This window comes from Musa acuminata, chromosome BXJ1-11, assembly GCF_036884655.1.
Source record: "Musa acuminata AAA Group cultivar baxijiao chromosome BXJ1-11, Cavendish_Baxijiao_AAA, whole genome shotgun sequence".
Classification (NCBI taxonomy): domain Eukaryota; kingdom Viridiplantae; phylum Streptophyta; class Magnoliopsida; order Zingiberales; family Musaceae; genus Musa; species Musa acuminata.
The window spans coordinates 30,339,324-30,363,745 of record NC_088337.1 but is presented as its reverse complement, the minus strand read 5'-3'; the positions used below and the strand labels follow the sequence as shown (position 1 = coordinate 30,363,745).

General features: G+C 40.1%; 3 protein-coding genes across 10 annotated transcripts; 1 reads left to right on the top strand and 2 right to left on the bottom strand.

Moving 5' to 3' along the window:
* The first annotated feature begins 233 nt into the window (after positions 1-233).
* On the top strand, positions 234-12,672 carry LOC135584648 (pentatricopeptide repeat-containing protein At3g53170-like). 6 transcript variants are annotated; one of them, XM_065090784.1, is made up of 7 exons: positions 234-660; positions 908-2,005; positions 2,138-2,235; positions 11,539-11,762; positions 11,866-11,985; positions 12,121-12,246; positions 12,364-12,672. In XM_065090784.1, exons 1-3 carry the CDS (start codon positions 310-312, stop codon positions 2,222-2,224), a joined length of 1,536 nt encoding a protein of 511 aa, XP_064946856.1. In that variant the 5' UTR covers positions 234-309; the 3' UTR covers positions 2,225-2,235; positions 11,539-11,762; positions 11,866-11,985; positions 12,121-12,246; positions 12,364-12,672. The 6 variants fall into 6 exon arrangements, with proteins under 6 accessions (XP_064946856.1, XP_064946855.1, XP_064946852.1 ...); XM_065090783.1 differs by having other exon boundaries at positions 12,330-12,672; XM_065090780.1 differs by adding an exon at positions 2,360-2,417 and having other exon boundaries at positions 12,121-12,672.
* Positions 12,673-13,262: 590 nt separating this feature from the next.
* On the bottom strand, positions 13,263-15,096 carry LOC135584644 (dof zinc finger protein 1-like). 2 transcript variants are annotated; one of them, XM_065090778.1, is made up of 2 exons: positions 14,233-15,096; positions 13,263-14,151 (listed from the first exon to the last, which is right to left on the bottom strand). In XM_065090778.1, the coding sequence occupies exons 1-2, from the start codon at positions 14,451-14,453 to the stop codon at positions 13,629-13,631; spliced, it is 744 nt and encodes a 247-aa protein (XP_064946850.1). In that variant the 5' UTR covers positions 14,454-15,096; the 3' UTR covers positions 13,263-13,628. The 2 variants fall into 2 exon arrangements, with proteins under 2 accessions (XP_064946850.1, XP_009384536.2); XM_009386261.3 differs by having other exon boundaries at positions 13,263-14,372; positions 14,885-15,078.
* A 2,754-nt stretch (positions 15,097-17,850) lies between these two features.
* On the bottom strand, positions 17,851-20,153 carry LOC103972617 (short-chain dehydrogenase TIC 32 B, chloroplastic-like). Of its 2 annotated transcripts, XM_009386966.3 has the most exons (8): positions 19,770-20,149; positions 19,466-19,697; positions 19,270-19,349; positions 19,017-19,173; positions 18,841-18,922; positions 18,649-18,736; positions 18,520-18,566; positions 17,851-18,449 (listed from the first exon to the last, which is right to left on the bottom strand). In XM_009386966.3, the coding sequence occupies exons 1-8, from the start codon at positions 19,891-19,893 to the stop codon at positions 18,222-18,224; spliced, it is 1,038 nt and encodes a 345-aa protein (XP_009385241.2). In that variant the 5' UTR covers positions 19,894-20,149; the 3' UTR covers positions 17,851-18,221. The 2 variants fall into 2 exon arrangements, with proteins under 2 accessions (XP_009385241.2, XP_064946849.1); XM_065090777.1 differs by lacking the exon at positions 18,520-18,566 and having other exon boundaries at positions 19,770-20,153.
* Between the last annotated feature and the right edge of the window lie 4,269 nt (positions 20,154-24,422).

Sequence of the window (24,422 nt, the reverse complement as noted above, 5' to 3'; positions counted from 1 at the left end):
CCGTATACTTTTAGTGTCCACTGCAATGGAAAGAAAAATAATTTCAATTTTACAATTTCCTAATAGGATGCTTTTGTTTTATCTAATATCAAGATTATAATTTTAATTATTTATAATAACAAACAAATTTCCTAGAAATAATCCCCTTTTCTGTTAATTAAAATTCTTATTCACATTAATGTTATTTTACACATTTTTTAATGACAAAAATATTATTACATAATTATTTTTCATCGAATTATTGGGGGCGGCAAATCGCCCGAAACACATGATTCCGCTGCGGTTGCGAACGCGCCTCATCCGCTCGCCATGGACTTCCGTTTGCCCGATTCCGCTGCCCTCCGGCCACTACCCTCGGCTTCCCTCTCCTCCTCGTGGCGCCTCGACCTTTTCCTGTCTCCTGTTATCCCGCCCGCGAAGAGGTGGAGAAGGAACTGCAGGCCTCCCTTCTCCGTTAGGGCAGCGAGGAGGATCGCCGCCTCTAAGGGTCTCCAGAAGGACGCGAAGCGGGACCTGTCTCGGATCCTCAGGACGGAGGCCGCCGTTCTCGGCGTCGAGCGCAAGGCCGGGTCCGCTAAGTCCACCCGCTTGTGGCCTAGAGCCGTTCTTGAGGCGCTCGATGACTCCATATCCAACAACCGGTGGGAGTCGGCTCTCAAGGTCCTCAGTTCTGTTCTTTTCCCTCTTCTCTCCAATGAAAATGCTTTCTTTTTCCCCTTTGGCCTCTTAACATCTATTTTTCTTTACATTATCCTTTACTCAGAATCTTGGTTTTAGTTCTGAATGGGGGTTCGATTTGAGCGAACTTTCTATTCCTTCATATTTTCTTTCGAGTTAGATTTGTTGTATGGGAATAGCATTTCAGTATATCTGATACATGAAATTGTGGGTTTTCTATGTACTATAGATCTTTGGATTGCTTCGTAGGCAACACTGGTATCAGCCGAAACCTCAAACCTATGCGAAGCTATTGACTATGCTGGGAAAGTGTAGACAGCCAGATCATGCGACTTCACTTTTCAGAGTTATGCTCTCTGAAGGGCTCAAACCGACTTTAGATGTTTACACTTCACTGGTAGGTGCATATGGCCACAGTGGTCTCCTAGATGAGGCAATTCATACGATGGATGAGATGAAAACCATTTCCGATTGCAGACCAGATGCATATACTTATACGATTCTTATCAACTGTTGCTGCAAACTTCGGCGCTTTGATTTGGTCCCTTCACTGCTTGCTGAAATGTCTTATCTGGGGATCGAGTCCAACACTGTTACTCATAACACAATTATAGATGGATATGGGAAAGTTGGAATGCTTGAAGAAATGGAGGATCATTTGTCAAATATGCTTGAGAGTGGGAAATGCTTGCCTGACATATTTACAATGAATTCTTTTATTTGGGCTTATGGTAGTGTTGGTAGAGTAGAAGAAATGGAAAGATGGTATGATGAGTTTCAGCACATGGGTGTCGAGCCTGATTTGCAGACATTTAATATTCTGATCAAGTCATATGGTAAAGCAGGCATGTATGGGAAAATGGTGTTGGTTATGAATTATATGAAAAAACGCTTCTTTTCTCCCGATGCAGTCACTTTCAACATAATAATAGAATGTTTTGGGAGAGCAGGCAACATTGAGAAGATGGAATACTTTTTCCGTTTGATGAAAATTCAAGGGGTCAAGCCTAATTCTGTCACTTATTGCTCACTAGTTAGCGGATACAGTAAAGCTAATCTTCTGGAGAAGGTTCCTTCAATTATCAGGCAAACAGAAAACACTGATGTTGTTTTGGACACACCTTTTTTCAACTGTGTTATTAGTGCATATGGACAAGCTCGAGAGGTGAAAATAATGGAAGAAATGTTCACACATATGAAGGAAAAGAACTGCACACCTGATACCATCACATTTGCAACAATGATTCTAGCATACAATGCTATAGGCATGTATGAAGCTGCCAAAGAGTTGGAGAACAAAATGCATCTCACTGAAAGAAGATTTCTGGTAGTTTTTTAATATAAGCATTAATTTTAAAGAATTTTGTCTGTGGTTGACTTTCATTTTGTAATTTGGTTTGATGAACTTTTTGAATTCCACTGTTTTCTTATGGATTTTGTGATGTAATTTACTACTCAGGCACCAACTAATAGTAAGAAGCATCATGAAGCTTCTTATGTAGATGAAGACATTGGTCCATCTTGTGAGGACTCGGATGCCATTTAACCTCTGATGTGGTACTTACTCTGAAATCTGTATTCTTTAGATAAAAAATAACTCCCCATACCTTGTTAATATTATTTACTTTTTCATGGTTTTCTCCTGCAACTGAAAAATGATCAATTATCTCTTCTTTATCAGAGTCCTGACAGACCCTGCTGGAGTTTCCATTTGCTATCGCTTATTTTTCTCTTTTAATGTGAGAGACCTTCTGCGATCCATTACATTTTATTGGCTAACGAGTAACTACTACTCTCTTGATCAATACATGACATTTATCTTGACAATATATGGCATAAGCTACAGCTTTCCTTGTGAACTGACCTTAGGTGTAAGGCATGTGGATGGATCTACTTTGTTGTTTTATGTTACATATTTCATGGTTTATTATTCTTGTATGAAGTAGAGAGTTCTTTCTATATGAAGAATTTGTGGTAAGTGCCGTCTTTCAAGCTTATATTTGCAGGTCTAGATTGTGTTAGATAGCCCATGCCAAGCGGATTGCTTATGAGGTTTTTTTAAAGCTTTTCATTGGTAAATTGCATCTTGTGTTATAATGTGACTGTTATCAATTCAAGTACCGTCTTTATCTTTGGACTTCGCATTTGTAAGGTGGGGAAACCGAGATTCGGGTCCTTATTTTGTTGGATAAAAGCAAGAAAGATTTGGAATTCTATGACTGTACTATCTGCTGGGGAGAAATGTATCCTTAATAAAGTTCCAGATAGATTGTCATTTTGAATTAGAAGATGGATAAAAAAAAATCAGGAATCTGGGTTCAGTTTAGTTTCTTCATGGTAGTTTTAGGTTTTACTCAACTAGTGTACCTGAATTGAGTCCTAGTGTCATAATAGATTACTTGGGAATACTTTTAGAATTAGGATACACTGTTTTTAGGTAGTTTGGTGGTTTAAGAGAGGACAGTCTGAGGTGCTCCAAATTTTTTTTTTTTTTTAAACAAATTTGTACAATGATTTGAGGAACTAGAAAAAGTATAACACAAAATGTAGTTAAAAGAAAAAAAGAGGAAAAGAGGGAGAGGGAAAAGAAAAGGGGAAAGGATGATATGGGTGGTTGAAGTAAAGTTTGAGATCAGCTGCATGATTGAACGAGATCTGCCGGATTCTGTTGTGGAATTGGGTTTCTTTGAAATAATCATATTTGGCTGGAATTGTTAGTTACAAATTTGGGTTTTGAAATTAATGAAACACGGGCTTGCCAAAAGTCGACTTAGACTGTTGACGTTACCCTAAAAATTTTGAGTTTGATATTCAAGGGTAGTCAATTCTATAAACCATTTTGGGAGGGACGTTTTAAGGGTAGAGAGAAGGGCAGCATGGTTGGGAGTGCAACATGACTTGTATGAATGAAGAAGACAATCGTCACTACCTAAACTACAATGGTGGTTCTTAAGAAGCATCACATGCTACAGCTGATGATGGATGAAGTTATTGTTAGGATCGGAGCGGCACTAAGAGGGGGGGGTGAATTAGTGCAGCGGATTAAAACTTCGATTTTAATAAAATCTTTCGTACGTTAAGAACGAAGCTTGAGAAATTTAACTTGAAGGCGTATTGCAGCAAGAGTAATAAGGAACTAATGCAGTAAGAAGATTTGCAGTAATGTAAATGACAATATTAAAAAGCAAACCAGAGATTACGCCGATTTTTAGAGTGGTTCGGTCAAATGACCTACTCCACTTGCGAGGCCCCTCTTCGATGAGGCTCCCACCTTCCACTAGCAAGTCTCTTGAAAATGGAAGGGTAAACACCCCTCTTACAACCTTTTACAAGCAGCTCAACCTCTTACAAATTTTCAATAAGAAAGAAGGAGGAGAACTCTCTAGCAAATTGAAAACAAGGCTTGCTAAGACTTTCTAAGACTTTTCTCTCAATCAAAATGCTTCTCAAAAGTTGTAACCTCAGCTGAGATTTGAGGGGTATTTATAGGCCTCAAGAGGATTCAAATTTTGGGCTCCAAAATTTGAATTCTCTTAGGGTTCCCGGTGCTGGCGGTTCCACCGCCCAGCCAGGCGGTGCCACCGCCCAGCGTTCGGGTGCTGGGCGGTGCCACCGCCCAGCCAGGCGGTTCCACCGCCTGACTTTCCGATTCATTGGTTTGGCTTATTTTTCGCCCAAACCAAATCTGATTTTGGCCCCAGTTGGCCCCTAACCAGGATATAGGATTATCTCTTAATCCTAATCCTAATTACAGGTGAACTACATAAAAAAAAACATCCTAAGCAAGTTTTTTAACCGCGAACGTCGAGTCTTGTTCCGGCGAGCTTTTCCGACGAACTCTTCCGACGGACTCCCTGCAAGCTCCCAATCTTTATGATGACTTTAACGAGTAGCCGAGCCTTCTTGGTGATCTCCGCGAGCCTCCGACGATTTCTTCGGCGAACTTCCAACACGTTCCCGATTTCTTCTCGGACGGTTCCGGCAGCATCTCCGATGATTCTCCGGTCTCTTAAACGTCTATCAAACTCGACTCCGGTATCCTTGCTTTATGTTTTTTGGTTATCGTAGTTAATCCTGCACACACAAGCAAACACTCTACTCCGATCTAGACAATTATTATAACGCAAATTGACATTCTGTTGCCCGGCACGTCATTGGTTGGCGCTTCATCCGATTCTTCGGTGCATCGTCCTCTCTTGCAGCTTGTTGCCCAATCGGCGGTTGACCTCCGCAACCCCGATATCCTTGGCGCAATTTCGCTCTCCTTGGCCCGATGCCCGACGCCCGAAGCCTTCTGCCATCCAATATCCTGACGTGATCTCCTCCGACGCAACGTCAATTCCTCCTGCGTTAATTGTCTAATCCTGATCGAGTAGACCTGTATCACTCAAAATGTAGTCAAACATTTAAACACAATCAATTAGTTTCATCATCAAAATCCGAGATTCAACAATCTCCCCCTTTTTGATGATGACAACTAATTGATGACTAACGGAGTTAACCTTAACTCCCCGGAGTTTAACTAAACTCCCCCTATCAATATGCCATTGATAGAACACTTGGATTATCCCAAATCCAAGTAACATTCATCACATGTTATGAAAAACATTTAAACTATCATGCAAATATATAAAATATTTAATTCAATGCATGAAGTCATCAATATACTTCTCCCCCTATGTCATCAACAAAAAGGAGAAGTAGCTACTCTTATGTGTTTATTATATGGGTTCAAACCATTTTGAAGATAGAAAATTTAGCAAGTAATGCATCATGCTTGGGACATTCAAGCTATCAAGTTTTAGATATACAAGTTTTACAGCATATAAGATAGCACTTTTGGTAATGTTCAAGATAGCAAGTTCTACATCATGCAAGCTAGCAATATTGAGATGTTCAAGAAAGCAACTCTTGCTTCTTGAAATATGCAAATTGTAAGCTAGCAAATTTTTGCTTCCTTTGCAATGTTTGAGCTAGCAATTTTGCTTCCGTTGCAAAGTGCAAGTTAGTATGTTTTGCATCTTGAGATAAACAAGATTGTATTTTTGGTATGCAAATTTATAGTATACAAGCTATCAACTTTTGCACATAAAAAGTTAGCAAAATTTTACATCTTTTGAGATGTGCAAGATGGACTATTTTGCCTCTTTTCAAATTGTGCAAGCTAGCAAATTTGCTATCTAGCAAGTTTTGCTCCCCCTTTGTCAGTGTCAAATAGAAGGGAATAACAATACAATCATGTAATTCATTTCTCTTTACTATAATATTCAAATCATGATAAGGGTAAATAATAAAGATGAAAAATGAATGTCAAAAGACATATAACATTTTTGACAAATTTCTTCTTTTGTAGATAGAAAACATGATAGGAAACAATCTTGATTCAAAAAGAAAACTCAAGTTATAAATTATCAAGATGTCAAGTAGCATGTCATGGTTTACAAAAACAAGTTTCTTGCTAGTTAATAGCAAAAAGAATCTCAATTCATGCATATAAAATCTTATGATTCACATAGAACATCTCCTCTTTTATAAAACGAGAGAATCATGATGAAGAATCTTGATTTACATAGAGTTTCAAAATATAATTATCAATATCATGAATACTAAAAGACCATGAAAATTTTGATAAATATCCTTTTAAATAGAAAACAAACTTGATTCATTCAATAGAAAATTGTGAGAAATCAAGATCATGATTTCAATAAAATCCATTAAATTCAAATCATTTTCATAATCTATGAGATTCATAAAAATAATACAAATAGATTCATCAAAATCAATAATATAGAAAAAATAATTTTCAAGAAGAAAAATGTTCTTCTCTTTTAGTTGCTTCAATTCATGTAATTTATTTCATTCAAGCATGCCTCCCTTTTTTTTTATGTCAAATAAAAACATGTATCATGTTTAAAACCGAAAGTGCTAGATTTATTATGACAAGGATCAATAAGGCACTTTCATTATTGTAAAAAGAAAATCGATAATCTGTAAATTACAAGATTCATTATGCATAATTTTAAAAATCTTATGCATAGAACAAAATCATCAATCATGATATCAAGACATTTATCATTTAAAGCATTCATGATTCACATCATATGCAATACATCACATATATTATCATAATAAAAGGCATAAGTATTGCATGCATCATTCCAAATTATAAATATTTCAAATCATAATGGTATTAATTTGTCAAATTGCATCCTACCATGCATGATCATAACTTTTCATTTGTATGCATCAAAATAATCTCAAGAGTATTTCATGCATGATTTTATATCACCAAAAAAGGAATATCAAGAAGAAAATAATTGGTGATGCGATAAACATTTCATGAATTTAAGGAATTACATAAAAATTTTATCATGAAGGATTAGAACATGTGAATACTAGAAGACATGATTTCTTTTTGAAAAACCTACTCATTAATAATCAAAAGAAAATCTTAGGAGATCGATTAATGAAAAATCTTGATTCATAATAAATCTTCATTTGTAAATATCACGGAATCAAGATCATGATTTTAGATAAAACTCATTCAAATTCAAATCGTCTAAATCATCAAAATCTCAACATTTCTTTCAAGAGATTCAAAATGACATAAATAATTTTATTGGTCTCTTAGGTATAAATCAATAAGATAGAGAAAAAGAAAATTTTCAATAAAAAATCTTTCCTCCTTTTGTTTCAACTTATTGATTGATTCCATGCATGCATCTCCTTTTCTTTCAAATCCATGCATCATCGTTTTAAAACAAAAAAAAAATCAAAGATCATCAAGATAAAAAAGTGCAACACATAATTCCAAAAAAAAAAAAAAAAAAATGATTTCAACTCATTACTTCAAGTCAAATCAATATCATGATTTTGATATAACTCATTTGTAATTCAAATCATCAAACCAAAATCATTTTCAAGGGATTCATATAAATCAACAAGATAGAGAAAAATAATTTTCAAGAACAATGCTTTTCTCTTTTTAGTTATTTAAATTCATGTCATTTATGCTAGATAAAAATGTGCATCAACATTTAGGATCGAAAAATGAATTTTGTCATAAAAACCATCAAGACCAAAAAATCATCATGTATAACTTTACAATCTCATGCATAAAATCATCAAATCATAGCATCAAAACTTTCAATAGTTTCATTACAACATCAAGTAAGGTTTTATTGAACATAATTTTGAATGATTCTTATAGATATTTAAAATTTCTTTAGTTTTACTTTATATGATTGACTTTATATTAGCATGCTTCAAATTTTTGTTCTTATGTCAAAACTATACATCATGTTTGAAAACCAAAGATAAGGTTCATAAAAAAAATCATAAAACCTTCCATTCAAAAGTCATGCATCGACATTGAAAATCAATATGGAAATCGTCAAAGTACAAATTCTTGCTTCTCAAGCACATATATAAGATTAATCTTACTAGGTGTATAAGCATTATATTTATATCTAACATTTTATTGCATTAACATAACACAAGCAATTTTCAAGAAAATTAATCCTAAACTAAATTAAAAATAACTCAAGAAAGTATTATGTAATTTCGAAATGAATTAGTGGGATTTTGATTACCTCATTGTTGAAAGAGGGTGAGGCATAGTTTGCCACCTCGCCTTTCTTGATTTTCTCCTCGTCTTCGGAAGAGCTCAATTCATCCCAACTTTTGTTCTTCTTGCGTTCAAAGCAAGTAGTTCCATTCTTTTTGCTTTTTAATTTTTGTTTCATTTGTAGTTTAAGTTCACCATCACTTGAGCTTATGCTCGAGTGGTATTCATGTGTTCTATGTCCCAAATCCTTCCTATCATTTGGAAGGTTGTTCTCGAGTTTCTTTTTTTCCACATTGTTCATTTCGTAGGTCATTAGAGACCCAATAAGTTCTTCGAGAGGGAATGTTTTAAGGTCCTTGGCCTCTTGAATGGCCGTAACTTTTGGATCCCAACTTTTTGGAAGGGATCTTAAGATTTTAGTGACTAGTTCAAAATTAGAAAAACTTTTACCAAGAGCTTTGAGTCCATTGATGACATCCGTGAACCGGGTGTACATGTCTCCGATGGACTCACTTGGTTTCATCCGGAAAAGTTCATAAGAATGCACAAGAATATTGATTTTGGACTCTTTCACTCGGCTAGTGCCTTCATGAGTGACCTCTAGAGTTCTCCAAATATCAAAAGCCGAGTCACACATCGAAACGCGATTAAATTCACTTTTGTCAAGTGCACAATATAAGGCATTCATAGCCTTTGCATTTAAAGAAAACATCTTCTTCTCCAAATCATTCCAATGGTTCATTGGGAGAGAAGACATTTCAAATCCATTTTCGACTATGTCCCATAAATTCAAATCCAAAGAAAGTAAGAAAACTCTCATTCGAGTTTTCCAACAAGTGTAGTCCGTCCCATTGAAAAAGGGAGGACGAATGAGAGAGTGACCCTCTTGAAAGCCATAAAGAGCCATTTCTATTTGGGTGTTAAACCAAAGTAGAAAACCGTGGCTCTGATACCACTTGTTAGGATCGGAGCGGCACTAAGAGGGGGGGGTGAATTAGTGCAGCGGATTAAAACTTCGATTTTAATAAAATCTTTCGTACGTTAAGAACGAAGCTTGAGAAATTTAACTTGAAGGCGTATTGCAGCAAGAGTAATAAGGAACTAATGCAGTAAGAAGATTTGCAGTAATGTAAATGACAATATTAAAAAGCAAACCAGAGATTACGCCGATTTTTAGAGTGGTTCGGTCAAATGACCTACTCCACTTGCGAGGCCCCTCTTCGATGAGGCTCCCACCTTCCACTAGCAAGTCTCTTGAAAATGGAAGGGTAAACACCCCTCTTACAACCTTTTACAAGCAGCTCAACCTCTTACAAATTTTCAATAAGAAAGAAGGAGGAGAACTCTCTAGCAAATTGAAAACAAGGCTTGCTAAGACTTTCTAAGACTTTTCTCTCAATCAAAATGCTTCTCAAAAGTTGTAACCTCAGCTGAGATTTGAGGGGTATTTATAGGCCTCAAGAGGATTCAAATTTTGGGCTCCAAAATTTGAATTCTCTTAGGGTTCCCGGTGCTGGCGGTTCCACCGCCCAGCCAGGCGGTGCCACCGCCCAGCGTTCGGGTGCTGGGCGGTGCCACCGCCCAGCCAAGGAGGTGTCACCGCCCAGCACTCGGGTGCTGGGCGGTGCCACCGCCCAGCCAGGCGGTTCCACCGCCTGACTTTCCGATTCATTGGTTTGGCTTATTTTTCGCCCAAACCAAATCTGATTTTGGCCCCAGTTGGCCCCTAACCAGGATATAGGATTATCTCTTAATCCTAATCCTAATTACAGGTGAACTACATAAAAAAAAACATCCTAAGCAAGTTTTTTAACCGCGAACGTCGAGTCTTGTTCCGGCGAGCTTTTCCGACGAACTCTTCCGACGGACTCCCTGCAAGCTCCCAATCTTTATGATGACTTTAACGAGTAGCCGAGCCTTCTTGGTGATCTCCGCGAGCCTCCGACGATTTCTTCGGCGAACTTCCAACACGTTCCCGATTTCTTCTCGGACGGTTCCGGCAGCATCTCCGATGATTCTCCGGTCTCTTAAACGTCTATCAAACTCGACTCCGGTATCCTTGCTTTATGTTTTTTGGTTATCGTAGTTAATCCTGCACACACAAGCAAACACTCTACTCCGATCTAGACAATTATTATAACGCAAATTGACATTCTGTTGCCCGGCACGTCATTGGTTGGCGCTTCATCCGATTCTTCGGTGCATCGTCCTCTCTTGCAGCTTGTTGCCCAATCGGCGGTTGACCTCCGCAACCCCGATATCCTTGGCGCAATTTCGCTCTCCTTGGCCCGATGCCCGACGCCCGAAGCCTTCTGCCATCCAATATCCTGACGTGATCTCCTCCGACGCAACGTCAATTCCTCCTGCGTTAATTGTCTAATCCTGATCGAGTAGACCTGTATCACTCAAAATGTAGTCAAACATTTAAACACAATCAATTAGTTTCATCATCAAAATCCGAGATTCAACAGTTATCACCACCATAGAAGAGGGAAGGACTTCTGGCTTCTATAAGTGAGAGATGGAGAAGGGAATTCATGTAGTGGTGGATAAGATACTTGAGGAGGGATTATGAATATTTGGGTTAATTCTAATACAGACATTTTAGTGGGTTGTCTGAGACTTCCCAAGTCTGATCTTAAGTGAATTTGAGTTTCCAGATCTTGCAAATATCCTGTGCCCAAGTCTATGCAAAATCTGGTTGTGCTTGTGTTGCATTCAGGTTAGCATGACCAACTTCACTATATTTCAAGTAATAGAAAAGAATGACGTGACTTGTATATTAAATTAGTGAACCTTTCTATGTGTCTGAGGCCAGGATGAAGGTAGGAAAAGGTGTTGGATATGAAGATTGCAACTCAACCACTAACCAAGCATGAGTCGTAACCAGCACCCAGGATAAGTTCAGAATTTATATCCGTACATTAATGTGAATGTAATTTGTTATTCACACATAATGTAAATAACGAAGAATTTTAGAACCTGCAAATGAGAAAGGAGAACCAGTTTATGGGTGTTGAAAAATGAATTACAAATCCGATAACAAGTTATTGATTCATGCATTGTGGTTTATGGTAGTATGGACTTGATCTTCCAAACTTATGATGGTTGCTGTTATTATCAAGTTTGTGTTTTTGTCTTGGTTTACAATGTTAATTATTTCTGTACTCTTTGTTGTTATCAGAATAGAAGTTTCTTCTCTTATAGTTTGTTTCTTTCATTTTATGGGGACCAAACAGACCTTAAGGGTATTAACAAAGGTCACATCTATATGTTTTTTTATTCTTTATCAGGTAAGCATACGCTCATATGTTTCATTTCTTATCTCTCTTGGAGCGCTTGCATGGAATCTTTCAGGGGTTGACGTGTGGGTGAATAGGGATTTCCTTCAACACGCAATGTCTGCTAATGTGTTGGAGACATGGACGATTCCATCAATCCTTACTGATACCTCTATTAAGAATGATACTGCAGTAATGATGATCATGATTTCCATTAGCGATTTCACAGACACTTGGCAAGTCATGCTGCTACTTCTCTTCAGTTGCTTCTATTTCTATGAGACTTGTTGCTTGTGTTAATTAACCAGCAGATGACTTTAATGCATTTTGGATCTTCAGGACAGTGTCGGTCATCTCTCCTACAAGCAAACACTCTGGGACTCTTTCGTCGACTTGAAGGATCTTCACAAGAGCATGGTGTTCTGCAAGCACTGTCAAGATTTTTCTTCACATAACCAGGTGTCTATGATGAATTAGTTTTGAATATATAATCATATATACTGTATATTTCAATCTTTTTTATATAGATGATCTCTAGCTACTTCTTAAGTCAGGAAAGATATGTGACCTGAATCATATTTGGCTTCTATGCAGTAGGCACAGCTCCTTGTTTCATCTCCGACCTTGAGGTATCGAAACCAGGGGTGTGTGTCAAGCCAAAGCAGCCCCGCACGGTTTCATCTTGTAGTCGTGCATGGTTGCATCTTGACAAGCTTGCATGTGAGAATCTTTAGCTGCTTGAGAGTTGATGTCACACTTGTAGCTCTGCAGCTTCCTAATTGATGAATCATTTCCACCAACAGTCCTATTGTATTCTTCCACATCATGTTGAAACAGATCAAGAGCATGATTTTGAAGGAATCAGCAAGCTTTTCCATGCTAGGAGCCGTTAGAAGGTGAAGCTTTTCCCCCTGACCAACCGGGCGAATCAGAATGCCCTCGAAAAAACAGATGCGGATGCTGCCGATGGCGACCGTGATACAAGCTGCTCCGCCAGTGCAAGCTCAATTCATCCACTTCATATCTTCCGGTAACCACTTGCGTTACTCCAGATTCAATTACTACTATGTAAAAGCTCATCGAGAGACTTAGATACTCTTTAAACTCATCAACAATAAAATTAGTCATCATAGACATGTTTGCATATTTTATAACGTGTACTTCTGTTGGATCCTTGTGCTTGTTTTCACAAGTTGGAACACCGAGTTTGTTATTCCTATTATCTGATGAGTATCAAATCAATAGGCAACAACGAGTTAGATTTCCTTGCTTGCTCGGGTTTATTTGTCCCACTTAAACCGGGTTAAGATCCTCCTTTCTTGGATTTGACATGCATTCAAAGTAGGGAAACAAATACTTGAATGTTTGGGATGGGTTGTCATTATTATGAGATGCGGACAACAGTTGATCGAGTTTGTGTATATTAATCCAAATTGGGATACCTATGATTATTGGCTTTCGGATGAACTCTGATTTGGGTATCCATCCACATATATATATATATATATATATATATATATATATATATATATATATATATATATATATATATATATATATATGTGTGTGTGTGTGTGTGTGTGAGAGAGAGAGAGAGAGAGAGAGAGAGAGAGAAATCGGCAATGCACTGTTTCGGAACCGGTAGAAGTCATCCGTCTGCCACATGATCGGATCTTAGAGATTCGTGTTCATCTCACGAATTTTGACACACATAGCAGAGGGAAGAAGGAACAAAATACCAAGAAAAGTGCAGATAAATACAAGGCCGACAAGTTCACGTGTTGTGATCCTCGTCGTCGTACACCGATCTGCTTAAGAGCAGTGAAGCGTCTGACCTTCGGCAAAGCATTCAATGCTGCAGGTCCACCATTCCGGACCCAATTAGCCATCCCCCTCCAACCATGCGTCGTGCGTGGATTACGCCGGACAAGTACAGATCAAGCTTTTACTACGACATATGAACAACAGAGAACGCGCATGATATGAAATGTTTCGGTAATGCGTTGGTGTCAGCATCAAGAAAATGGATGATTCATTCTGCCCTGTTTCTCTTAGATCTTGGAGCGCTGCTGCCTCTCTCTCTCTCTCTCTATCTCTCTCTCCTACCATGAGCCTTCTCCGCCTATCATACTGTTCCAAAAACCAGGAGGATCCCCACCTTGTTCCCTGCTCTTCTCGAACTCATCAGCTGTGCTTGTAGTATGGGCTCCTGGTTTCACGTCTTCAAAAGGAAAACCCATCATCGGGAAGTTGAGTGCAGGAGGCCCGACTTCTTGCAATTCAAACGCAGTCGAGTATTCCGGCAGTTGCATTAATGGCAGGTAAGGCTTGAAATCTCTGGCAGTCATCCCAGTTCTCAGTAACTCCAACGCAGAGAGAGCACCAACAGCATCACTTGGGTTGGAGAAGCCGATGGGTTCAGGGTCGGGGAAGGCCAGGTTGAGGTCTTGTCCCTGGTGGAACCTCTGAGTGGCAGCGAGGGAGATGGGAGGGGGGATGAGGTCAGTCGGTAGCTTCTCAGAATGTGACGCCATTGCCGATGCCGCAGTGGTGGATCTCTTGTTCTTTCTCGAGCCACCACCGACGGGGACATTTCTGAGGGACCCGCCCTCGGTCCAGTACCTCCTGCAGGACTTGCACAGGTACCTGGGCTGAGTGAGGCTGTAGTTGTTGTAGTAGCAGAACTTGGTGTTGGTGGAGTTGCACCTGGGGCAGCTGAGGGCCTGCTCCTTCTGCTGCCTGGCCCTTCTCTCCGTCACCTGCGGCCTGGCTGTAGTGCAAGTACTATTAGCGGTGGTGGTGGTGGCGGTAAAGGCGGAGGAGGGCTCCACCGCCAGCCCTATCTCCTGAAGACCAACAACACCGGATCGCCATAGGGGCGAAAGATCAGATGCAGAGCAGAGCATATTAGCGAACAACTTGTACATGTTGAACCGCAGATATATAGAGAAGCTGACGAGGAAAAATATGACTCAAGGGACACAAAAAAAAGGAGACGGAAAACAGCAGAGTAAATTAGACGCACCGCACTTGATACACCCACAAGAAGAAAGCAAAGCAACGCTGTTCATGCCTTGGCTTTTTGCTGCGCAACCAAAAAGAAAGAGAGAGAAACGGAGGAGGAAAAGGTTGAGAAAGAAAGGCATATGCGTCTTTTCAAGGATTAGAGGAGGAGGCATGACAGGAACGAAAGCTTAGAGACAAAGGAACACGATGGAACAGAAGAGATCTCTGAAAGAGTTCCCAAATCCACGTCAATTTCGTTCAACCGCGAACCCAAACAAAGCACCCCACGCGAGATCGAGGAACCGAAAGGCCAAACGAGAGAGAAGCCAGCCGAACCATAAGTTAGATTTACCTGGTGCCACCGAGCAGCATCCATGCGGATCTCAGGAAGGCCGAGGCTCGGGAGGGTTTCCGTGCGATCCAGACGAAGCTGAAAGGAGCGGAAGAGGAAGCGGCCGGCTAGTGTCCCGGTAGGCAGCTACGGCAACGGCGTTGGCTTGGTTAGTAGCTTAGAGAGAGAGGGAGAGAGGAGGATGGAGGTTATATCATTCTCTCGATGATAATTTAATGCCGATAACTATTCCATTAGGGTGGGCGCCGCCGTCCGTCGCTGCGTGCTTGCCGTGTGCGATTCGACCATACTGTCTCGGGCGGTGTGATCGCGAGGTAGGAAGGCCGTCCTTAACGCACGTGTGGACGCCGAAGCGGGCACGTGCGTCCAACCCAGAGCGCGGTGGGGAAGGCGGCGGAAGGCACAACAGCGCCCGCCACGACCTGCCAAGCGGCGCATGTATGTAACTTTTGGATGCGGGAATCTAAAGGAAACGTAAAGGTCAAGATTAGTTGACTCGGGTTGGATCGACATCGATGATGTACTTATTATTGTTTCCAACGTAATAATCATCACGAATGAAAAAGATTGATGCTTTGCCAAAAGTATTTGTTTTCTGGGTATTGAATTGATACATCACCTTCTACGATTCCATATGAATACTTTTCTTTTCTATAGAATAAATGTGGTTATACTTTTATAATTTGATATAATTATTTCTTTTTTCAAGTCAAGAGTGATAGTGTCCTTTAAAGAACTATCCAATTAAGACATGCCACGATCCTCCACAAAAAGAATGAGAGAGAAAGATCTCATCATCATCCAACTCGTATTCGATAATTGCTGCAAATTTATTTATTCATAAATTAATTTTTTATTATTTTGATAATAACTTTATCTTAATATTCTGATCTTGTTCTTCTCTTTTGTTCTGATGCACAGCTACAAAATATTCGTATTCTTCAGCAGTCAACGGGCACCAGACTTTTGACGCGAGGATTACGCGCAAGATCTATCAAGTCATATTCGATTCTATCACAAGATATGGTTGGTTGGTCATCAATTCTGAATATTGTATTGATTAAGATATATTTTTCTTATGTTCTCCGAGTCTTACATTCCTTCTTGTCCCATATAAAAAGACTGAATACGAACCCTATTCCACCTGCCGAAATGATGAGTGGAGGAATTCATTCTTTGCCATATATTTATGTATGATCATAGTCAAGATTTCTCAGCTACAGCACATACGATTATATTTTTTGGGTTCACAAGAGGAAGAAAGATGACCCTACTTTTTGTAGGATGAACACTTCAACTTAGCTTTGAAGGACTAATCCATATAGGAAACGCTAACAGGTTTTGACACTACCTTTCACCTTTGTGGATTTGAGATGGAAGATCCCAAGGAAGAGGTATTCTCATAAAGGAAACAGAAATGGTGTTTCTGTGGTGTTTCCATATAGAAAAGAGGATGCATACATGTCACAGCTGCAGTCGACCCAAAACTCTCTGCTAAACAATCAGCATATAGAAGCTAAAGTTGGTGTTTCCACTGACCCAATCAAATAGCATCTGTATCCGCAGAAAATGACTTGGGATTATTTCGTGCCTGCTAAATAGTTCATTACCTGGGAAAGCCCATGCGCAGCAAGAATTGAGCCTACCTTAACGACATTGCGGCCACACGACATTACAAGGATCGATGAGTAGGAGGAGGCTCCCTAGTGTTTGATTTCCTCGGCGTTGCTAAACCTATGAGAGATTGATATCCATCTTTGTAAGCCTCTAAAATGACTACCATCCTCACAGAAGTCTTCACCAAATCAGGAACAGAAATTTTATCTATGGAGAGAGGATCATATGCAAATAGAAGCTCGGGTCTGCTTGCAAGCAGATTATTGGTTTTCAGGTAAGCTTACAAGAGGCATCAGTCCTTCGTAATCGGCTTTAGTTCTTATATATCCGCTTAGACGTCATGTCATGTCAAAAGCGTATGCTCTAGCGAGCGTTTCTTCTCCAGGAATGCTTCTATCTCAATACCTTGGCGAGGTTTGGACTCCGCAAGTCGGATCTCTGTGACCTCTGAGGTTTTCCCTTCCCGACAAGATAGCAGTGACCAAGCTGGCGTCCGGAGACGGATTCTAATGGCAATAGTACTTTTTTGCCACTTATTTTAAACGTATGTATTTTTTTTTTATCATATAATAATTTAATGAAATGTTCCTCTGACTACTTTCGTAATCCTCTTAATCTAACCCTAATTTATTTTATATAAGGGTGGACAGAAAAAGGCAGCACCGAAGCAGTTTTTGGTAGCCACGAGATTTCAAAGAAAAGAAGTAGAACAAAACAGAAAAGGAATAAAAAAAAGATGAAGAAGACAAAAACAACACAGATAGACGGTTCTCAATTTAGCAGTGCTTTCAGGTTGGATCAGATCTATAGTAAATTCTTACTGTTATAATTATTTGGGAAGAATTATAAAAGATTTAGATATTGTACATGGTCACGTGATCCTTGTATCCCAATTATTCTCTTGTGATTGTTGCTAGGGTTTTGGGTAAAAAATTAAGATTTGTATATTCATTATTATTATAGTGGATTATCTCTAGTTTATTTCATGATTTTTACCCTTAAGATATTTTTCATATATATCTTAGTGTTGGTTCCATTTAATTCCGCTGTGTGTTATGGACACCGTTAGTATTTGTTCATATACAAAAATTTATTTCTTTTTATATCTTATCATAATTTAGTTAGACTTTTCGCATGAATCCAAATTTTCTATTCTTTTAGGCATTCTTTTTACAAATTATTTAATTTTGATAAACAATTTTACTCACGTATTATACCAGTCCATAAATTACTTTCTTCCCAGCTGCATAACAGTAGTAAATGTTGTTCTTGTGAAAACAGTAGAACAGAAAGAGAAATTATCAGACAAGTACAGAAAAAGATCGTAGTGACCATCCTGCAAAAAAACAAAAAGCTAATCCTTAAAGGAACATGCATCTCTATCCAATGCTGCAGACATACATCATGGAGATCAACCGAGTTAAGTTGTTCGAGTCACGACGCACCACTAATCTTATGTAGTTTATACTTATCCCGCGGTCATGTGTATATTTATGCATGCGACATTAGCACCATAATGCAAAAGAGATGACTGTCCTATCAAAAACGGCGCCGGACGTACGGTCGCCTGCTCGTCCTTTGATCGCTCTAAACCTTCTTAAACTGTTGCTGCTGGTCCGCGGTACCACCTTTTGTATCCTACTCCTTTGTCTGTCCTCCCCCATCTATGCCTCGTGTACACTACTACGTTAAGTCACATACGAAAACAAATTTCCCATGGTCACTTCTCGTCGTCCGGCCGGTCCGATGCGAGCTGGGGTTCGAGCCCGGACGCGGTCCGGTCTAGATCGGTAGCCGTCATAGACTCGGAGGCGCGCCACAGCTGCGCCGCCTCGTGCGGCCTGGAAGCTAACGGCGACGGCAAGGCCTCGTTGCAGTCGGCGAAGTACCTCCCCGAGATGCCGACCAGCCGCGGGTGTGTCGCCACGTAGCACGCCGTCGCGGCCGCCTGCGATGCATCAGACCGCTACTTAGTCTCGGTACTCTTTCCTCTCTGCTTAAGCATTTGGGCTTTTTACCTGGGGCATGGTTTTGACCAGTTTGGTGACCAGGAAGAAAGCCAGATCTGGCGAGTGATGGCCAAGGTTTTACGTCAAGATCAGATCAAGGGGAGAATAGAACGACAAGGACTCGGGATGGGCGAGGACCTGTGACGAAGCCTTCGCGGTCGCGGTTGAGTCGGGTGCGGACCACCCCCGGGTGGACGCAGTTGGCCGTCACATTGGCGTCCATTTGCTGACGATAAGAAGAGACAGAAATAAAAAATGGTTTTAGTGATGAGCGCCACGACGGAGGACGTATGTGATGGCGAGAGGTTTATGGGTCATGGCGACGAACACCTTGAGTCTCTCAGCCAACTCTTTTGTGTGGAGGATGTTTGCCAGCTTCGACAGTGCGTAGGCTTGCGTCGCATCGTACGGTCTGCAGAGAGAAGAAACAGAAGCGAAAAGAGGACAACAAACTCCATGATTTCTTAGGATAGCGATGGAGGAGATGAGGGTCGAGCGAAGCTTACATCTGCTTGCGGGTTATCCGGTCGAGATAAGAGAGGCAGTCGCCGGAGAACCAACTGTGGACGTGGGAGGAGACGTTGACGATGCGGCCCTGGATGCCCGTCTCCCTCGCCGTTTCCGCCATCTTATTCAAGAGCAGCTTGGTAAGCAAGAAGTGACCTAAAAGAATAGAATGTTCCGGAAATAGGACATAAGAATAGTGACGACTCATTAGAAGATGATTAGTTGTGGGGGGAGGGTTTGTTAGATGAACACCTAAGTAGTTGGTGGCGAAGGTCATCTCGACGCCGTCCTCGGAGACGGCGTGCTCGTAGACCATCCTGCCGGCGTTGTTTCTGTCAAATTTGCCGTTAGTTTCGGTAACGATTCCCTCTTCTCTTCTCGTTTCTAACGCTTATCATTCATCTGAGACCTCAGATATATATTGAGAGATGGGAAAGGGGAGGCGTACATGAGTAGGTTGAGGGGGAGATGGAGGGCGAGGAAGAGAGAGACGAAGCATCGGACGGAGGAGAGGGAACTGAGGTCGAGGGGAAGCAAGATGACCTCGGCGTCGGGGATCTCCGCCACGATCCGGGCCTTCACTTCGTCCGCCGTCTTCAGGCTCCGCGTCGGCAGCACCAGCCTCGCCCCCCGCATCGCCAGCACCCGCGCCGTCTCCGTCCCGATCCCCGATGTCGCTCCTGCTTACGGCAAGAAAAGCTAAATACAATAACGCTCTTCGTTTTGCTGCTCCTATCGGATGGATTACTTACCGGTGATGATGGCGGTGATGGAGCGCAGGTCAGGGGCCGCGGCGGTGACCTCCTCGCCGGTCGATTTGGAGCCGAAACCGCTGTCCCCGACGGAACCGATCAGGTACCTCACCGTCTCGAGCATTTCCGTTCCGATTTAATCCTTTCTTTTTCTTGAATCACTACTGTTCTTCGTTCCACTTGGGACTAGCTTTACGAAAAGTCAAAGCATTGAAGAGAATTCTAATGGAGGGGAAGAGGAAGATAGACAGAGTAGAATACAAATAAACTTATTGGAAGGAACCACGGATACGCCGCCCCGCATTTATGGTGAGGAACGGAGAAGGGGAAAGGATAGAGAAGAGCCATTTCAGTTGACTAATATGAGAGATATAGAAAGGAGAGATGAATGGTTAGCATTACAATTTTATATAACGGGAAGATATGGTCGGTTAATAACGGGCACACAGAATAATTTAATATATGGTGGAATGGTAACAAAGGTGGGGATAAGGAATTGGAAATGATCCGAAACTTGGCACTGTGGCACGAATGGGTGGGACAGTCGTTTAATGTGATCAATATTGAGGGACACTAATCTGGCAAGAGAGTTGGAAACCGTTGCGGCAGACGAAGAATTGGGATAGGAGGTGGCATTGACTGGTTGAGGACGGGAAGGGTCACCCTACCAATCCTGGGAGAGTACGTGGTAAACAGAGCATTGCTCGATCCCCCGTCACGTGGCGGTGAGGTCAATCGTCGACAAATTAAAGCGTGAACTGTTATCGAAACACTGCATGCTTGTATTTAGCATGCATCACACAGGACTAAGATTCGCATAGTCATATCCGTTAGTCGACTTAGAGCCAACCATCGGTGATCCATGACGACACGGAGCTCCTGTTCGTCCCATCGACGGCGAGGATATGGCGGGCAGCAAAGCCGGGTCGGCTCCACGCACCACCGCAGAAAGGGCCTGACTCGATGTCCGCCATAGGAAGCAGCATAATTGACGGATGGTCGCACTCGTCGGCCCCGCACGAGTCGTGTCATGCTGCACTCTGAGCACGGCAGCAGGATAACTATTGGTCCTAACGTCGCCATCGCCCCTCTGACAATGCACCTCTCTCTGCCTCCCTCCTATCTCACCGCTCTCCCTCTCTCTCTCCGGCCTCGTTCGGAGGAAACATCCAACCCAATGGATCTCCATCGAATGAAGCCTCGCATCACCGTATATTCTTCTTTCTTTCTTTCTTATATTGCCCTGAGGATACGAGATCGGCTTTCTTGTTGTTTGCCGGTGACATCGTTGTAAGCTTACGGTGTCAGACCAAAGCATGCTATCTGTAGAGCTTTTCTTCTTCTTCTTCAGATAGGAGTAAGGAATGAGGAATGGGGTAAGTTCGGCGCTTCTTTTAATCTGATCTGAAGCTTAGAGTCGATAGGTTTAGTTGCAGTATGACAATATGGTGAGGACGTGCGAAATTTTCACCAAGTTTTTCCAATCACATTCAATGTGATAATACTAATAGTGAGTCTATTTCTTTACAGTTTTGTTTCATTTTCCTTAGAATACACTTTTTCCTTTTCTAGTTTTACTTCGTATACCTGCCAACGGGTTTATAAATATCGTGAGCAATTTAATGCTACACATATTTTTCCTTGAAAGAAGGTAAAATAATGGTGATTCTGATAAATTAATGGAGAAACAGGTTTTTCTTTTTTATTATGGTTGACCATTTCTTTCTTTGTCATATTCCACATCATTAATGACTGATTGAGACATTGGAGAGAGAGAGAGAGAGGATACAAACCATGATGGACATCAACGAATAAAAAAATTTATATGTTAGATTGAGTGGGATAAATCATTGGTTTGTAGAAGTTGGTTGTCGAAGCGCTCAATCCATTGCAAGATGATCCAACTAATTTGAGGACAAACTTTAATTTTGTTTTCTTCATTAATATATTTAAACTATACAAATGATGAATAAATAATTGATCAAGACCCAAATATTTTTAAAATATTATTTAAAGTTATTTAGAAAATCATTATTATCTTTAGAGATGAGGTGAGGTTTGGTGAAACTATAATGAGACATTTTTGGTAAGACCCTTTCAAGATGTAAAAATATTATGTTTTTAAGATGATTCTAAGGTGGGGTGGCTGGCTTTGAGGTGGATTTGAATTGACTCTAAAGTGGATATGAAATGGTATTGTATTCTTTTAAGATGCCACTTGCATAAAAACTAAAGCTGATGGAAGTTTTCCGATTTAATTCCTCCCATGTTAACAAAAACTCAAGTTTGTATATGTGAGTTAGAATATTTCTTCTCAAGAAATTATCTTTCTTATTTTCAAAAAGGGGAAGATAGTTTATATTTTTTATTTTTAAAAAAGGAAAAACGGATTTAAGGTTATTCTCCTTATCATAAAGAGAGAGAAAAGAGTTCCTATTTCTCTCTTTTTATCATAAGTGAGAAGGAAGTCTACATTTATTCTTTATACATATAGGCAGAGCAACGTGAATCTTATACGGTGATCGCATGCCAACTGTTAGTAAATCCTCTATTAGTGAATAATAGATATATGGCTGAAAAATTGATTCTTGATGAAAAAAGATGGTTAAGAAATATTTTTTTAATACTAATAATGTATTAACGTAATTTCTTAAGGAACTCATCTGATACTTAAGGTAATTTATAATTTAAAATTTTAGAATAAACAGTATACGTACCCATAGTAGAAAGAAAAAGAAGTTAAAGGGTGGACACGACAAATTACTTTGACATCTGCGATATTTACATAAAAAAATAAAATATTAAACAATATGAATACAGAATTACCACAAAATTAAAAATCACCAACAAACCTTGTAAATGGCATGATTCGATCAAATATGGATTTTGTCTTTGGACAACGATAGGTAATCAGTCTTAGTGGTGTGAAAGAGTAAAATGAGAATTAGAAGATTTTTCAATATAAATTATAAATCAATATTTAAATTAAAAAAATAATATTACAAAACTCAGTATTTGTGATGTAGTTATTGTTTTATTGTAAAATACTAGCCCCTACGAATAAAAGAAGAACATCGAAAGACAAACCCGTATAATCCTAACATGCCTGCCACATTGAAGAGATTAGTTGCATTCTTTAAATGGAGCACATGAAGTTGGGGCTAAACCTCCCTAGTCGAACTCTAATTCTAAGCCTTTTCGAATGCAACCTCGAACCAGAAGCTCTCAGATCAAAGAGTACCGGTTCTCCCAGCTTCACAGTCGGTGATTTAATTTAAGCGAGCCTCTCTGCCGACGTGACAGGAACGGTCGTAATACACGGAACGACGGTAAGGTACAGATCACAGGGAGAGAGACTCTGATAAGGTTGCAGGGTGTAGAGCTTTGTGGCAGATGGGAGAGTCATACAGTAGTCCATTCCCTCACAGTACAGACAGGCTTTCCTCGTGCCCTCTCTCTCTCTCGTTTACCGACAGGCACACATCCCCAGTGGCAAAGGTAAACGATTGCCTGTCGTTCTTTGACCACACGACTGTTCGAGTTCATTGCTCGGTGGAGCGCACAGCCCAAGGTGCAACGGAGGAGACGATGCTATACCCGGAGAACACACAGAGTCTCCACGTCTGGCTCATCTCGTGGAGATCGAGGTGAGTCTGGGAGCCTATTAATTGTACTGAAAGTGGGACTCAGCAATGAAGGCCTCACCGAGTTCTTTTCCAGCGTCTTGGTTAGGTTGCATTGTTAACCCAAATCTTTAGATTCCATTTTAACGAGCAATCACTATAGCACTATTCGGCTGACAACCCATATTCAGCTCAGCTTTTCGTATCTTTATTTTTTTAATTTAATCTTAATTTATATTAGAAGAGATATGATAACTATAAAAAGAGATAAAAAGATAATCGTTTTTGACAGCTACGAAATTTTAAAGAAAATGAGAAAAACAAGACAGAAAAAAAAGAAAAAGACAAAGATAACATAAAGAGATTATTCTCAATCTAGAAGTACTTTCATTTTAGGTTAGATCAATTCTATAATAAATTTTTATTGTGATTACTTGGGAAGAATTATAAAAATTTTAAATATTATGCATAGCGACATGATTCTTGTATTCCAATTATTCTCTTATAATTATTACTAAGGTTTTGAGTAAGGGATTAAGATTTATATATTCATTATTATTATAGTGAAATATCTATAGTTTGTCCCGTGATTTTTATCCTTCGAAGAGATTTTTCACGTATATCTTAGTGTTCTATTTGATTGTAGTTCCATTTAATTTCACTGTGTGTTATGACCTGTTAATATTTGTTAATATACAAAAGTTATTTCTCCGTCAAGGACATCATAGCTTCCTCATTGTCTTTCATCGTATAGGTGAAAAATTCATCTTTTGAATCTCGGGATTATTAAGAATGAACTGATATGATACAGTGTGCGAGAATGGACGATCTTATTATTATGCTGGAACCTTTGGCCCACTGGTGCAGCATTTTGCCCTATCCCTTCCTACTCTCTTCCTATCACTTGTTGATTGGATTATGTGCATGAAGCTCTGGTGATTAGGTTACTTTCTCATGTGGAGCTCAGCCATCGTAGCCGTGCAAAGGAAGTGAAAAGCACGAATAGGTTAATTGCACATGCAGAGAAAGG

Excerpts from the sequence above, each read along its gene's own strand:
- LOC135584648 (XM_065090782.1), top strand. The coding sequence starts at position 310 with ATGGACTTCCGTTTGCCCGATTCCGCTGCCCTCCGGCCACTACCCTCG. Across the intron at positions 661-907 it reads GGTGGGAGTCGGCTCTCAAG|ATCTTTGGATTGCTTCGTAG; the intron begins GTCCTCAGTTCT and ends TATGTACTATAG. Across the intron at positions 2,006-2,137 it reads TCACTGAAAGAAGATTTCTG|GCACCAACTAATAGTAAGAA; the intron begins GTAGTTTTTTAA and ends TTTACTACTCAG.
- LOC135584644 (XM_009386261.3), bottom strand. The coding sequence starts at position 14,908 with ATGGATGCTGCTCGGTGGCACCAG. Across the intron at positions 14,373-14,884 it reads ATGCTGCTCGGTGGCACCAG|GAGATAGGGCTGGCGGTGGA; the intron begins GTAAATCTAACT and ends GTTGGTCTTCAG.
- LOC103972617 (XM_009386966.3), bottom strand. The coding sequence starts at position 19,893 with ATGCTCGAGACGGTGAGGTACCTGATCGGTTCCGTCGGGGACAGCGGT. Across the intron at positions 19,698-19,769 it reads CATCACCGCCATCATCACCG|GAGCGACATCGGGGATCGGG; the intron begins GTAAGTAATCCA and ends TGCCGTAAGCAG. Across the intron at positions 18,923-19,016 it reads CGGATAACCCGCAAGCAGAT|ACCGTACGATGCGACGCAAG; the intron begins GTAAGCTTCGCT and ends TTCTCTCTGCAG.